The sequence below is a fragment of the Arachis ipaensis genome, chromosome B2 (genome assembly GCF_059453495.1).
Source record: "Arachis ipaensis isolate K30076 ecotype BB chromosome B2, ASM5945349v1, whole genome shotgun sequence".
In the NCBI taxonomy this organism is placed as follows: Eukaryota; Viridiplantae; Streptophyta; class Magnoliopsida; order Fabales; family Fabaceae; genus Arachis; species Arachis ipaensis.
The window spans coordinates 110,828,265-110,842,780 of NC_142437.1; the positions used below are offsets into that span (position 1 = coordinate 110,828,265).

Here is a 14,516-nt window from a genome sequence, read left to right on the forward strand (position 1 = left end):
CTGGTTGTCAGACAATTATTTAACTGAATTATATTTTATACCCCTAGGTTGTCTAGGTTCAAGTATAAAATTAATTCTCCTTATACATCATTATATGCATAAATAAATTCTATCTTTGAGTACAAGTCTCCTGGTTGTCAGGTTGTTCCTTGTAAACAAGAGATAAATTTATTTTTTTGGCAAACTCCTAACTTTTAGGATTTATTTCAATTGTTAGAGAATTTCTACCAGTATTCATGGATTAAATTTTATACTCCTAGGTTGTCTAGGTAAATATAAAATTAAATCCCTAATACATCAAATGTATATACTGATTAGTATCTTGAAAATAAAACTCCTGGTTGTCAGGCCGCTCTTTATAATCAAGAATATTAGAAAAACTAATTTCTAAAATTATAGTGTTCAAAACACATAATCAAATCAAAATTTGATTTTTCATGTACTAACGTTTAGCATTAAAAAATTATCAAATCAAATTTGACCTTTATATATACACTTATATATATAAGAAACAAATAAAAGATATTTTGCATCTTATTCCTTTCATTGTAATCAAAATCACAATAAAATTTAATATATAAATAAAATCAAACGAAATATTTGATTATAAATATAACTTTTATATTAAAAAATGATAGTTTAATCACAATTAAATAATTAACATTGAAATAAATTAACTAATAATTTATTAGAAAACCATCTCAATTGAATAACTGCATCGCATGCTTAAAAAAATTTGAATTAATCCTATTAATTCACAAATTTAAGAAAATAGGAATAAAATTTAAACACAAAAAGTCAAAGCTCTGATACCACTGAAGGATTACTATGTGTTCATAACACACGCAGCGGAAGAAAATAAAGTAATCCTTAAAGATCTATTTTGTGCTTAAACTTTATTCCAATAATAAATATATAGTAGATCAGATCTAAATACCTGAGTACGCTCGTAAAAAATCTTTTTCTCCTTCGATAGTACGAAGGCGCTATGCGTATCCACACCGAGACCAATCTTTGCTGTCAACTCCTTGACCAATGGACATCTGATATAAATTGAGAAACCTCTTGCAACTCTTTGCACGCCATAAAATTCTTCTCCAAGAATTAGGCTCACATACATTTATGTGTGTAGAGGCAAAGGAATAAAACCCTTGTGTTTTATTCTCATCTCTTTCACATTCCTCTACTCTTGGCATACATATATATAGTATGAGATTTGTTACTGATTTTAAATTTGATTCTCAATTCAAATTTAAATCATATCTTTAAATTCCAAATCTGAATCCTTTAAATTTTATGAATCATATCATAACAATTTAAAACATAATCGATTTGGATCTTATCCAAATTTATAATTCAAATTCAGAAATAGAATAACTAATTATTCTCAAATCTCATTTAATATTCTCAATTATCATATTATTATTATATTCTTGGTGCTAGCAAAGAATATAATAATATTCCATTTTGAATTAATATAATTATTTATTTGATCAAATCAAAATAATAATTAAATAATTTTGTAGCAAAGATTAGAACACTCGTTAGTGTGTGACCCCATAGGTTCAATACCAAGCGGGTAGTAAATTAGTCATACTAAATTTACTAATCAAGGTTGGCGTCTAGCAACACTCCTCAACGACCCGATAGTATGAAATAACATATTTTTACTAAGAATCTTAGAAGAACAAAGTATAATTCCTTCCATCTTTCCAGCTCTTGGTTAACCTTTAGAGTATGGTTTAATTGTCAAACTCTAACTTGTTACCATTATTATAATGAATTGTGAATGACCTAAGAAACTCATTTCTTCATTCATTCAATCCCCTTGGCCAAGGTTTTATTCATCTCAGTCATTATAATCAGAGCTCAAACTCTTTACCGAGAGTTGACGGATTCCTTATTGACTAATCATTAATTCTACAAGTATTTAAATCATACCCAATATCCATTCAACTAGCACCCTAGGATATTAGGTGTCCGGAATCAAAGTATAATAAATACATTGTTAATTACTATGATAGTCGCAGGTCAAAGGAAACTCTATTACTATGTTCATCTTGAGAATATCCTATTGACAAATATACGGTAATTATAACCATTAGGAATTCTCAAAGTGAGTCAGTTCAATGGTCATATCTCTATATGCACCATCTATATATATAATTTAATAAATGAGATCTATTAATCTTCATCCAATGAAGACACTATATATATATATATATATATATATATATATATATATATATATATATATATATATATATATATATATATATATATATATATATTGGTCTTTCTGGATTATTAATGTCCTTTTTAATAATCTTATGACCAAGAACAATTTAGATTAAATTATAAAAGATTTATCTCTCAATATTATGATCACTATCACAATGATAAATCTCTAAATTTAATCAAGGACCTTATTATATTAATATTTTAATATAATAATAATAATAACAAATTATTTGACACGTGATTGATTGGATTGTGGTCATACTACTTATTCCCAACAATCTCCCACTTGCACGAGAGCCAATCATAATGGATTGGATCTTGGACACACTATTATCTCAATAAAATGTAAATTGTTCGGAATTTAAATTGCTATAATGTAAATACTGGGAAGGTAAAGTGCAATAAAAGTAAATTGCAAGAATATAAAGAAAGCAATGTAAATAAGCATTAATTGAAAGTAATTAACAAAAAAAGGAAATACAAGAATAAAGAAAGATCATTGGGGTACAGAGATATTGAATTCTTTGGATCAAATAGCTTTTTATTTTCACTTCAATCATGTAATCATTGATCTCTTGGAAAATCATAAGTTATTAAATTCCAATGTCTTGGTAATTCAATCTCTCTTAACTTGATCAATTGTCAATGTCTTGATCTAATTGCTCATGAGAAGAGATGAATATTGGTCTCTGATTTAAAGTCACACAATTTTATGAATCAAGTTATGGATTGATTACATGTCACATATCAATCCCAAACCCAAATTCAGAAGAATTGGGAGAAAGCTCTTCAAACTCAATTCCATGATCCCTCTTTCAAGTTTTTATAGAGTTCAAGTGAGATTCAAATTATCTCTCAGTAGATTTGAATCCTTGGAATGAAGAACGAAAATTATTTCTAAAGAAGCAAATGAAAGATGAATTGAAAATAAAGAGTAAATCATAATTGATCCATTAAATTCAATAGAGCTCTTTTCCCCGATGAAGAAGGAAATTAGCCACTCATGGCTGACAAAATGTGAAAGGTAAGAATAGGAGAAGAGTGGAGGAAGAAATTCGAGAGTTAGATTCCCCAAAGTAGTGTGCCCTTCATCCTCTATTTACAACCTATCTAAATTACAAATTCAAATGAAATTCAAATTATATTAAATTGAAGATTAAATTGAATTTGGGCTTGATATAGGAGAGTGGAGTAATGAATGAGGAAAATTGAAGTTGAGGTTCAATGACATTTGCTTCTCAAAGACTACCCAATTCTGTTTACTTGCCGTGGCATGCCAAGTAATGGCCGTGGGATGCCTGCAACATTGCTCCAATTTTATGGCCCAAATGATGCTTCTGTTTTGCTTAAGCGTAGGACGTCATCAAAACTAGCATGGGACGTGAAACGGGGGTCATGCGTATGCATGGGACATGCGTACATGATATTGTTGAAATCACTACTTGTGCATATGCATGGGGCATGCCGCATGCCTACGCATGTTTTCACCTATTTGAACAATTGTGCGTACGCATGAGGTATAGTATACGTACGCACGAATGCCGTGGGACGCCAACTCCTCCACGTTGGACGATAAAGCTTTCAGGCCTAAATGTTGATATTGAAAAAGTGTATCTTAAGTCTTTAAAAGTGTGTCCTTCCTTCTAAAGCGTGTCCTTAGCTTGCTCCTTTATTTTTTTGATTCTTATTTCATTTTCTACACTTATTAAAGTACAAAACAACTCCAAAGAGCATTGATCAAGGCACCAAAAGTCTCAATTAAAGCAAGGAAAGTCTATATCTTGAATTTAAGAAAAGAAATGCTAAGAACATAGATTAAAAACATGAAATTTCTAATAAAAATACTAAATCACTACCACTATTTAAAGAAATAATAACTAGAAACTACTAAAAATGCGCATGCATCAATTAATAAATAGAATCATGATTTAATTATTTAAAAAAATATTAATTTTGAGTTAATTTTATAACTATCAATATAAATTTTTTTATACTAATATCTAATTATATTTTTATATATAGAGAGAAAAAAATTATTTTTAAATAACAAGTATGTAAATTAATTATTTTACTTTGTGCAACAGATTTAATATTTAATCAAATATAAAAAGATACACTTTAAATTCTTTTAAAATTTAGATAATGAATATTAAAATTAATTATTAATAAAAAATTAAGCTCTTTCATGTACAAATAATAATTAAAAATTTTATTATTTGATTTTTTTATATATAGAAATTTTAATCTTCTTAGTCGACAGAACTTTTGTCTCCTATAATCTTTTGGTAAAAATAATTTGATTTTATAAATATTTTATGTCATAATCTATAATATTAAAACAAAGTCAACGTAGTTTTATATTACGAGTAAAAATATTAGTTGTTATTAAAAGTTTAAATAAAACCTTAATTAAATGGCAGTTTGATCACTTCTAAAGAAGCATAATAGAGTTAAATGAAGTCACCAAAAAAAATAAGAGTTAAATGAAATCATTTTGAGTGCCACTCCTTTTCCCTCGTCTACAAATGAATCCAAATCAATTTGATCAAATTCAGTTCCACCCAAAGTTCTTGATTATGAGAAAAATAAGCTTTAGACGTGATGACATATATGATAAACACACAGAAAAACGAGGTGGAGTTCTCCAAGTCCAACCACATTGATTAGTGTCACAAGCCGGAATAACCGGAATCATCAAAATATTGATTGATGAACGTGTCAAATACTTCAGATCTCTTTTTATTGGTTTCCATCAAAGTGCTTTAACGAATTCACAGTTTCACACTGTAAAAGATACACCTTATAAAGAGAGACGCACAAGTCATCACTAAATGGAAAAGTGATGTTAAGGTAAAGTTTGGAAGACTATTTTGGCGCCAAAGTTTCTAAGAAGTTGTATTGCAGTTTCACTATAAATAGTATCATGATTCACGTTGGTTTTCCACTACCAAACACCAAAACACTCCCTCAAAGCATTTCATAGATTGCACTACTTACTCTTCTCATAATCATAGCTAGTGATCACAGATTCATAGTGATCAATAGAGTCACTGTCTGCAATGAAGCTGGTTCAAGCAGTCATGTTGTTTTTGGTGATATCAATCATCCATTATTGCACGTGTCTCAATCTCTGTCTCGATGATCAGAGGTCCTTGTTGCAGCAATTCAAGAACAATCTCACCTTCGACCATCAACATTCCATCAAGGTGAAGATATGGAATGAGAGTATTGCATGCTGTGATTGGAGTGGCGTAACTTGTGATCATGACGCTCATGTTATTGCTCTTGATTTGAGTGACGAAGGCATCCAAGGTGCATTGGGCAATTGAAGCAGCCTTTTCAGTCTCCAACATCTTCAGTTCTTGAATTTGGCTTTGAATGGCTTCAATTCTCCCATTCCATCCACATTCAACAAATTGAAGAACCTAACTTATTTGAACTTGGCATGTGCTGGCTTTGTGGGACAAGTTCCAATCGAGATTTCTCAACTTACAAGGTTGGTTACTCTGGATCTTTCAAGTATTTATAAAATTTCGAAACTTGAGATTCCATATTATTCTAGAATGTCGTTTACTCTTAGTTTCTCAAGATTTTTGGGTAAGAAGTCGAAACTTGAGAGTCCAAATTTTGAAAAGCTTGGTCAAAACCTCACAAGTATTAGGCAACTGTACTTGGATGGGGTATCAAGTGAGCATGACAAAGTGTGGGTTAATGGGAACATTTCCTCAAGAGATCTTCCAGGTTACAACTTTGTCATCTATTGACATCTCATATAATCAAGACCTCCATGGTTCCTTTCTGGATTTTCCACTCAATTGATCTCTCCATACCATAATATAGTAAGTCACACAAAATTTTCTGGAAGACTTCCTCTTTCTATTGGGAACATGGTGCAATTATCAACATTAGATCTTTCTAGTTCCAACTTCAGTGGACCACTTCCCAGCTCATTTTCAAAAATCACAGAGCTTAAGGAAATGGATTTATCGGATAACAACTTCATTGGTCCAATTCCATCACTAGGCAAAGCCAAAAAGCTTGCCTACATAGACCTTTCATATAATGGTCTAAGTGGTTCACTTTCATCAGCTCAACTTGAAGGACTGCAAAGTCTTTCCGTAATTGGCTTGAGTTACAATTCCATCAGTGGTACCATCCCTTGGTATCTTTTCATGCTCCCATCATTCGAGGTGGTTGACCTTTCTCATAATCAATTTGATAAATGGGAAGGGTTCAGAGATGTGTTTTCCTCTAAGCTAGTTCACTTTGGAGGTCTGAATCAAAGTTCCATAATTGACTTGAGTTACAATTCCATTAGTGGCAGCATCCCTTCATCTCTTTTTGTGCTCCCATCGTTGTGGAAGCTTTACCTTTCCAACAATCAATTTAGTAAATTAGAAGAGTTCACAAATGTGTCTTCTTCTATGCTGGGCACCCTTGATTTGAGTTGCAATAATCTATCAGGGTTATACCAACATCTATCATTCAACTTAGTGGACTTACTGAACTTTATCTTTCCGGAAACAGTTCAAGGGGCCAATGCTGCTAGATGCACTAATGAAACTTAACAGTTTATTGGTTCTAGACCTTTCATTCAATGACATAGATGATGTTAGTGTTACCCATGTTGAACTTTCCTCTTCTTCAAAAATAACCAATCTAAAGCTAGCATTCTGCAAGTTGAAAACTTTCCCAGGTTTTTTGAGCTACCAATCTACACTAATTTATCTGAACCTCTCAAATAACCAGATTCAAGGATCAATACCCAACTGGATTTGGAGTTTACATACTCTTTACACTCTTGATGTCTCTTACAATTTTCTAACTAATTTGGGAGGGCCATTGCAGAACCATTCTTCTTATGTGGCCCACATTTACCTCCAATTGCAAGGCCCAATCCCAGGTTTTCTTCATTATATTACTATTGTGGATTACTCAAACAATAATTTTAGCTCTGTTATTCCAACAGACATCGGTTATTACATGTCTAGGACATATTATTTTTCTCTAGCAAACAATAATATTGATGGCAGCATCCCTCATTCTTTGTGCAATGCTCTAATGCTTGAAGTTCTTGATCTTTCTCATAACAAAATATCTGGTGAAGTTCCCCAATGTTTGATGAAACTAGGTAAGACTCTTGGGGTATTGAATCTGGGGAGTAACAAGCTGACAGGCCATATTCCCAATACATTTCCAAGTTTTTGTGCTCTACATTTCTCACTCATTGCACTGCCTTAGAGGTATTAGATGTTGGTAGAAATAAACTTGCTGGTGCCTTTCCTTGCTTTCTAAGTTACATATCCACACTTCGTGTCCTGATTTTGCAGAACAATAAGTTTCATGGTCGAATGGTATGTCCAAAAGACAGTTGTGTTTGGAACACCTCACAGATTGTTGATGTGGCTTTTAACCTCTTTAGTGGTGAACTACCTGTCAAATGGTTCATAGGCTGGAAGAAGATGATATCTAATGATGCTGGAGAAAACTCAAAGCTAAGCCATATCCAATTTGGTGGTGATAACAACCATGCAGTATATTATCAGGATTCAATAACATTCACAAGCAGAGGTAAACAAATGGAGTTGGTTAAAATTAATTGAATAATCATGTGTGTGCTTGTTTTTGGTTTCGGTCTGTACTAAGCATTAATAATTATGTTTTTGTGCTTTGTTTCTTTTTCTAAAATAATATCACAACACATAATCTTGTTTAGACTTCAGAGGCTGAAGTTTCCCAGCTAACATAAAGTGCTCCATTGCAAGGGATTTTATATACATTGAATTGGGATTTTCTTTTGAGATTGAAACTATATTTTTGCCAATTTAGTGGAGGGAAAAACACAGAAATGTAAGATGCATGAATCACTAGTTATTGCATTAAGTTATATGTTTTTGAATACCTTTAAATAGTTCACAATTTTATATTGCACTAAGTAAGATGATGCATATCTTAAGATGTGGTAGTGTATATTGTTATATACACTGCAATTGGCTCTGATTTTTCACAAACGGCAAAGGCATGATATGTTTGTCCAAATTAGAGTATGTATTCTTTCTCATTCTTGGCCTAATTCCACATTTCAGGCAATAAAGATGTAAGATTCTGAGCAATAACAGTAACAAAATTTATAAACTTTTTTTTATACCATTGTATTCTATTTCTTATGGTATTAGTGTCTATTACTAGTTAATGTACAACAATGGAGTTCCATTAGCAAAGTTTTATAAACAATTAAATCAAATTGATATATATACACTGCCAAGTATTTTACTGGTCAATTTGATTTCTTCTCCTCCTTTTTTTGCCTCCTCATCCTCTTTCATTATCATCGTCGTCGTCGTCTTCATCTTCTTCTCTTATATATGTTTAAAATAAATAAAATATCTTTTAAAAAAATTGACTAGTACTAACCGAAAAAAATCATTTCCTTAGCATTACTCTATTTTTGATATGATTGTGTTGATCTTCATCTATAGAATTTCCCTTTTGGCAGTTTCTCTTGAATTGTTGGACAACTTTTTCCTAATATTTTACCCTGAAGAATTGCATTTGTTTTTTCAACTTTGAAGAGAAAGAAACGGTATACCAAAAATAAAAAATAAAAACAAAGTAACAAGAAGCTTTCCCAAATACAATTATCAGTTAGCACAGGGTTTGTCTTACATTGACTCACTAATCAAACAAATAACCAGTAAGACGGTGAACAAATATGAAGCAGTCTATTTTAATATCCAGAGCTATGTAAGAAAATATCTTTAACATTTTCACTTCAAAGTATTAACGAGTTGAAGTGTCAATTATATGAACCAGTACATAGTTGACTCTGCAGTCCACTCATCATGAAAGAGTTACATTTCCACAAAAACTACGCGAGTTTTCAACACTTGGCTTCAGAAGAAAACACCATTTACATTCTCTTTTTATAGCTTAAAACTTTTACTTGGAAGTGCATGCGTTATTACTCAGTTGATATCTGCAATGAAAATCCAAGAATTCTTATCTTTTTTGGTGATATCAATCTGTGTGGTTACTGACCTTTGTGTTGAAGATGATGAGCAATCATTGCTGTTGCAATTGAAGAACAGCCTTACTTTCAACAGTGAAAGTTCAAGCAAACTGAAGGTGTGGAATCAAAGTGTTGCTTGCTGCAATTGGAGTGGTGTTACTTGTAATGATGAGGGACATGTTATTGGTCTTGATCTCAGTGGAGAATCAATCACTGGAGGATTCAACAATTTGAGCAGCCTATTCGATCTTCAACATCTCCAGAGCTTACATTTGGAAAATAATAATTTCGGTTCTATGATTCCTTCAACATTCAACAAATTGAAGAATTTAAATTACCTGAATTTGTCATATGCTGGCTTTGTGGGGCAGATTCCAATAGAGATTTCTCAGCTGACAAGATTGGTGACTCTTGATATCTCAAGTCGTGCCGATTTGACAGGTGAAGAAGAGCTGAAACTTGAGAAGCCAAATCTAGGAATGCTTGTCCGCAATCTCAGCAGGATTAGAAAATTGTATCTGGATGGTGTAACTATGACATCTCAGGGAGAGGAATGGTGCAATTCTTTGCTGTTTCTGCCCAACCTGCAAGAATTGAGCATGTCAAGTTGCAATCTCTCAGGACCCATTGATGCTTCCCTGGCAAGTCTTGAGAATCTCTCGGTCATTCGTCTTGATCACAACTATTTATCATCTACAGTGCCAGAAACCTTTGCCAATTTGAAGAATTTGACCACCCTTAGCCTTTCTTCATGTGGGTTAATTGGAACGTTTCCACAAAAGATCTTCCAGGTTAGAACACTGTCATCCATTGACATATCATACAATTCTAACCTTCAAGGTGTCTTTCCATCCTTCCAACTGAGTGGAGCTCTTCATACTTTAATAGTAAGTGAAACGAGCTTCTCTGGAACACTTCCTAGTTCACTATCAAACCTCAAAGGCCTCAGTTACTTGGATTTGTCACTTAACAACTTCACTGGTCCAATCCCATCTTTTGGAATGGCGAGAAAGCTTTCCTACATAGATCTTTCTCGTAATAATTTTAGTGGGTCAATTCCATCATCTGCTCACTTTGAAAGACTACAAAATCTCATCAGCATCAAACTGGGTTACAATTCCATCAGTGGAAGAATTCCTTCATCTCTTTTTAGACTCCCATTACTGCAGAAGATTCAACTTTCCAACAACCAATTTGGTCAATTGGATGAACTCAAGAATGTTTCTTCCTCTAAATTAAATATTCTTGATTTAAGTAGCAACAACATATCAGGTCCAATACCAGCATCCCTCTTCCAGCTCACAGGACTCTCTATCCTCCGACTTCCTTCAAACAAGTTCAATGGTTTGATGCAGCTAAATAAGTTTTTGGAGCTCAGAAATTTGACCACACTGGACCTTTCGTACAATAACTTGTCGGTCAATGTGAATATCAACCTGTCTTCCATTCCAAGCATCAGCACTCTAAAATTGGCATCCTGCAGTTTGAAAGTTATCCCTGGTTTCTTGAGGTACCAGTCTAAATTAACCACTCTAGATCTCTCAAGCAACCAAATTCAAGGAGCAGTGCCCAACTGGATCTGGAAACTGGATAGTCTTGAAAGCCTTAATATGTCTCGCAATTATCTGACTAGTTTGGAAGGGCCTTTACAGAATCTTAGTTCCAATTTAATATTCCTTGACCTTCATAGCAATCAACTACTGGGGCCAGCTCCTGTTTTTCCCAAATCTGCTGCCTATGTTGATTACTCAAACAATAATTTTAGCTCCCTTATCGCACTTGAAACTGGTTACCTGTCTGGCACAATTTATCTCTCTCTTGCAAACAATAGATTCCGTGGCAGCATCCCTTATTCCATCTGCAATGCCTCTAGTCTTCAAGTTCTTGATTTTTCCCATAACAACATTTCAGGCACAATTCCCTATTGTTTAATAAGATTAAGTCAGATGCTTGGGGTGCTGAATCTGCGCCAGAACAATCTCTCAGGCCTTATCCCGGATAAGTTTCCAGCATCTTGTGCTCTGAGGACTCTTGATCTCCATGGAAATAAATTAGAAGGGCATATTCCAAAATCTGTTGGTAATTGCACAACACTAGAGGTGTTGGACCTTGGGAACAATCAAATTACCGATGGATTTCCATGTTCATTGAAGAACATATCCACTCTTCGTGTGCTCGTATTGCGAAAAAACAACTTCTATGGCAACATTGGATGTCCAAAAGACAATGACACATGGCAAATGCTTCAAATTGTTGATTTGGCCTTTAACAGTTTCAATGGTATGCTACCTGCAAAATGCTTCAGAACATGGGAGGTTATGATGCATGATGAAGACAAGGCTGATTCTGGGGTAAATCATCTCCAATTTGAGGTACTTAAATTTCGACAGATATATTATCAGGATTCGGTAACAGTTGCAAGCAAAGGTCTAACGATGGAGTTAGTTAAGATTCTAACTGTCTTCACTTCGATCGACTTTTCATCCAACCATTTCCAAGGAGAAATACCGAAAGAACTGTTTGACTTCAAAGCACTCTATGTGCTTAACTTATCGAACAATGCTCTTTCTGGCCAGATTCCATCTTCTATAGGGAATTTGAAACAGCTTGAGTCACTAGACCTGTCAAAGAACTCATTACAAGGAGAAATTTCCACTGAGCTTGCAAGTTTGAATTTCCTTTCAGTCCTGAATCTCTCCTTCAATCAGCTGCAAGGAAAAATCCCCACAGGTACCCAAATCCAATCATTTCTCAACACTTCCTTCGTTGGTAATAAAGGATTATGTGGACCCCCTTTGACTGCAAACTGCAGTGCTACTCATGACACATTCAGTTCAGTTGGGAAGCAAGATTCTGCAATTGATTGGAATTTTATTAGTGTGGAAGTTGGTTTCATTTTTGGCCTTGCTGTTGTCATTGGTCCCATCTTGTTTTGTAAGAAATGGAAGCTCAAGTATTGGCAATTTCTGGACAGAGTTCTTTGTTGGATCTTTCCTCATCTGAGTTTGGAGTATGAAAGGCATGGAGGCCAAAGTTACAAAGTTCTGGTATGGAGGAGGTACTAGTCATATTATTTAGTATCTATAATTGTTGATGATGCTATTGATGCATGAGCAGCAAAAATAATTGTGGGATATGTTATATTTTACTTGTTTTCACTTTTAGCTTTATTTCATGTATGTACTATACTATTAAAAAATCATGTGTCCTTGTTGTACTTCAGTTACCCATGCTAATGCAAATAGTTCCATTGATAAACTCAGTGAATTTTTATGAGATTGGAACCATGATTTTGTCTCTTGCTCTCTGTAAGCCATGGAGAATGTCCTGCTAGATAAGATGCTTTATTGTATGAATAATGCACTGGAGGGGAAGACATAAAACTCTGAGATGGATGCATTATAAGTTACTGTAGAAAGTTATGTTTAGTTTTAATGATTATGTTTGAACTTGTCGGGTATTTGGATAGAGAAATTCTTTTTTATAATTTTAGCCATTATTTGGTCATCAACTCATCATAAATACTAAATGATCGTTTATCTATTTATCTATTTATCTATCTATTTATTTATCTATTCTTAATATATAAAAGTAGATACATAAGCATGCACCACATTACTTTTGAGACATTTCTTTCCTCCTACTAATGCCATGTCAACAATATTACTTACTTGGCACAACTTTAGAATCAACCACTCTATTCTTGCCAAATCAACTACTATTTCCAAATCAGCAAAAAAAATAAAATATACAAATAAAAAACTAAAAAATAGAATCCAATAAATTTGTAACCTCCAAATACATTGAATTCATATTCCTATATTTATTATATCTTACCGTTATAAACAACACAATAAATTTATAACCGCAACAATTAATTTATAAATTAAAAGTTTAAAAAATGAAAATTATATTTTATTATTATAATTATGTTTATTATAATCATTTTAATTTTTGCCAATGAGTTATACCTCAAATAGCATAGTCTCCCATATTGGTCGCGAGTTCGAGTCTCTGTATCTTTGGTAAAAAAAAATCATTTTAATTTTTAGAAGTAACACTAAGTACAAATAACTATTATTGTAGTTTTTACTTATTATTAAAAATAAATTCTATTTTATTTTACCAATATAAATTTTGAAAAGAATATTTGAAAACTAAAAAAAAAACAAATTTATTAAAAGAGTATCAAAACGAAACCAAAAAATATATGATATTAGACATACATTTTCATATTAGATACATTTGTAGTATATAAGATGCATCATGCATGCATGTTTACCTCAAAACACTAATTAACTATTTTCTTTTTTTACTAAAAATGTTTAACTTTTAGCTTTTGTCGCGTATATTTGTACATATAAGATGCATCATGCATGGATACAAATCTAATTATATAATTATTACAATAATTATGTTGACCGCAACTCTATAAGTTTAGGCCATTGACTACGTTAATTGCATTGCCAACTTTAGAATAATTATTATTTGGCACAACTTTAGAATCAACCACTCAATTCTTGCCAAATCAACTATTATTTTTAAATCAGCAAAAAAACAAAATATACAAATAAAAAACTAAAAAATAGAATCCAATAAATTTGTAACTTCCAAATACATTGAATTCATATTCCTATATTTATTATATCTTACCGTTATAAACAATACAATAAATTTATAACCATAACAATTAATTTATTAATTTTTATAAATAACTCACCAAAGGTAATAAACATCCATATTACAAATGTCATAATAATATTATTAATCATAATAAATTTTACATTATAAGTATTTAAATTCTATACCATTTAAACTACATATATAAGTCTCTTATCACTATTCCTTCACATAACATCAAATTTAGCACAAAAAATTTATTTTCGAACTGCATATCTCAAACTTACTCAATAGAGTATCATTCTTTCAGAGCAAAACGATTAGATCTAATGGCCATGCAATGAGAATCTGATGATCAGGTATGACAAAAAAAAAAAATCACAACATGCATCATACATTCATACTTCCTCAAATATCATATATCCAATGATAACATAAATTGAATATTGGAATAGGAAAAGATCTTCACAATTTTAACAACTATAAACGAAATTGATGACAAATTAGGATGGAACTGTGTTAAATGTAAAAAGTGTCCGAAGAAAGCATATATAAAAAAAGAAACAACTACATTTGTGGCACATATAATCAAACACCATAATATCCAACAATAAGATAACTCTATATACTTTTCATAATCTCATCT

The 14,516-nt window shown here is 32.3% G+C and overlaps 1 protein-coding gene and 1 pseudogene across 1 annotated transcript; both read left to right on the forward strand.

The window, feature by feature from the left end:
* The first annotated feature begins 5,300 nt into the window (after positions 1–5,300).
* Positions 5,301–8,350, forward strand: LOC107627698 (receptor-like protein 7; annotated as a pseudogene).
* An 848-nt stretch (positions 8,351–9,198) lies between these two features.
* LOC110268999 (receptor-like protein 7) lies at positions 9,199–12,508 on the forward strand. Its single transcript, XM_021116206.2, has one exon. The coding sequence runs from the start codon at positions 9,223–9,225 to the stop codon at positions 12,313–12,315; it is 3,093 nt and encodes a 1,030-aa protein (XP_020971865.1). The 5' UTR covers positions 9,199–9,222; the 3' UTR covers positions 12,316–12,508.
* Positions 12,509–14,516: the final 2,008 nt, after the last annotated feature.

Coding starts and splice junctions, on each gene's coding strand:
- LOC110268999 (XM_021116206.2), top strand. CDS start 9,223: ATGAAAATCCAAGAATTCTTATCTTTTTTGGTGATATCAATCTGTGTG.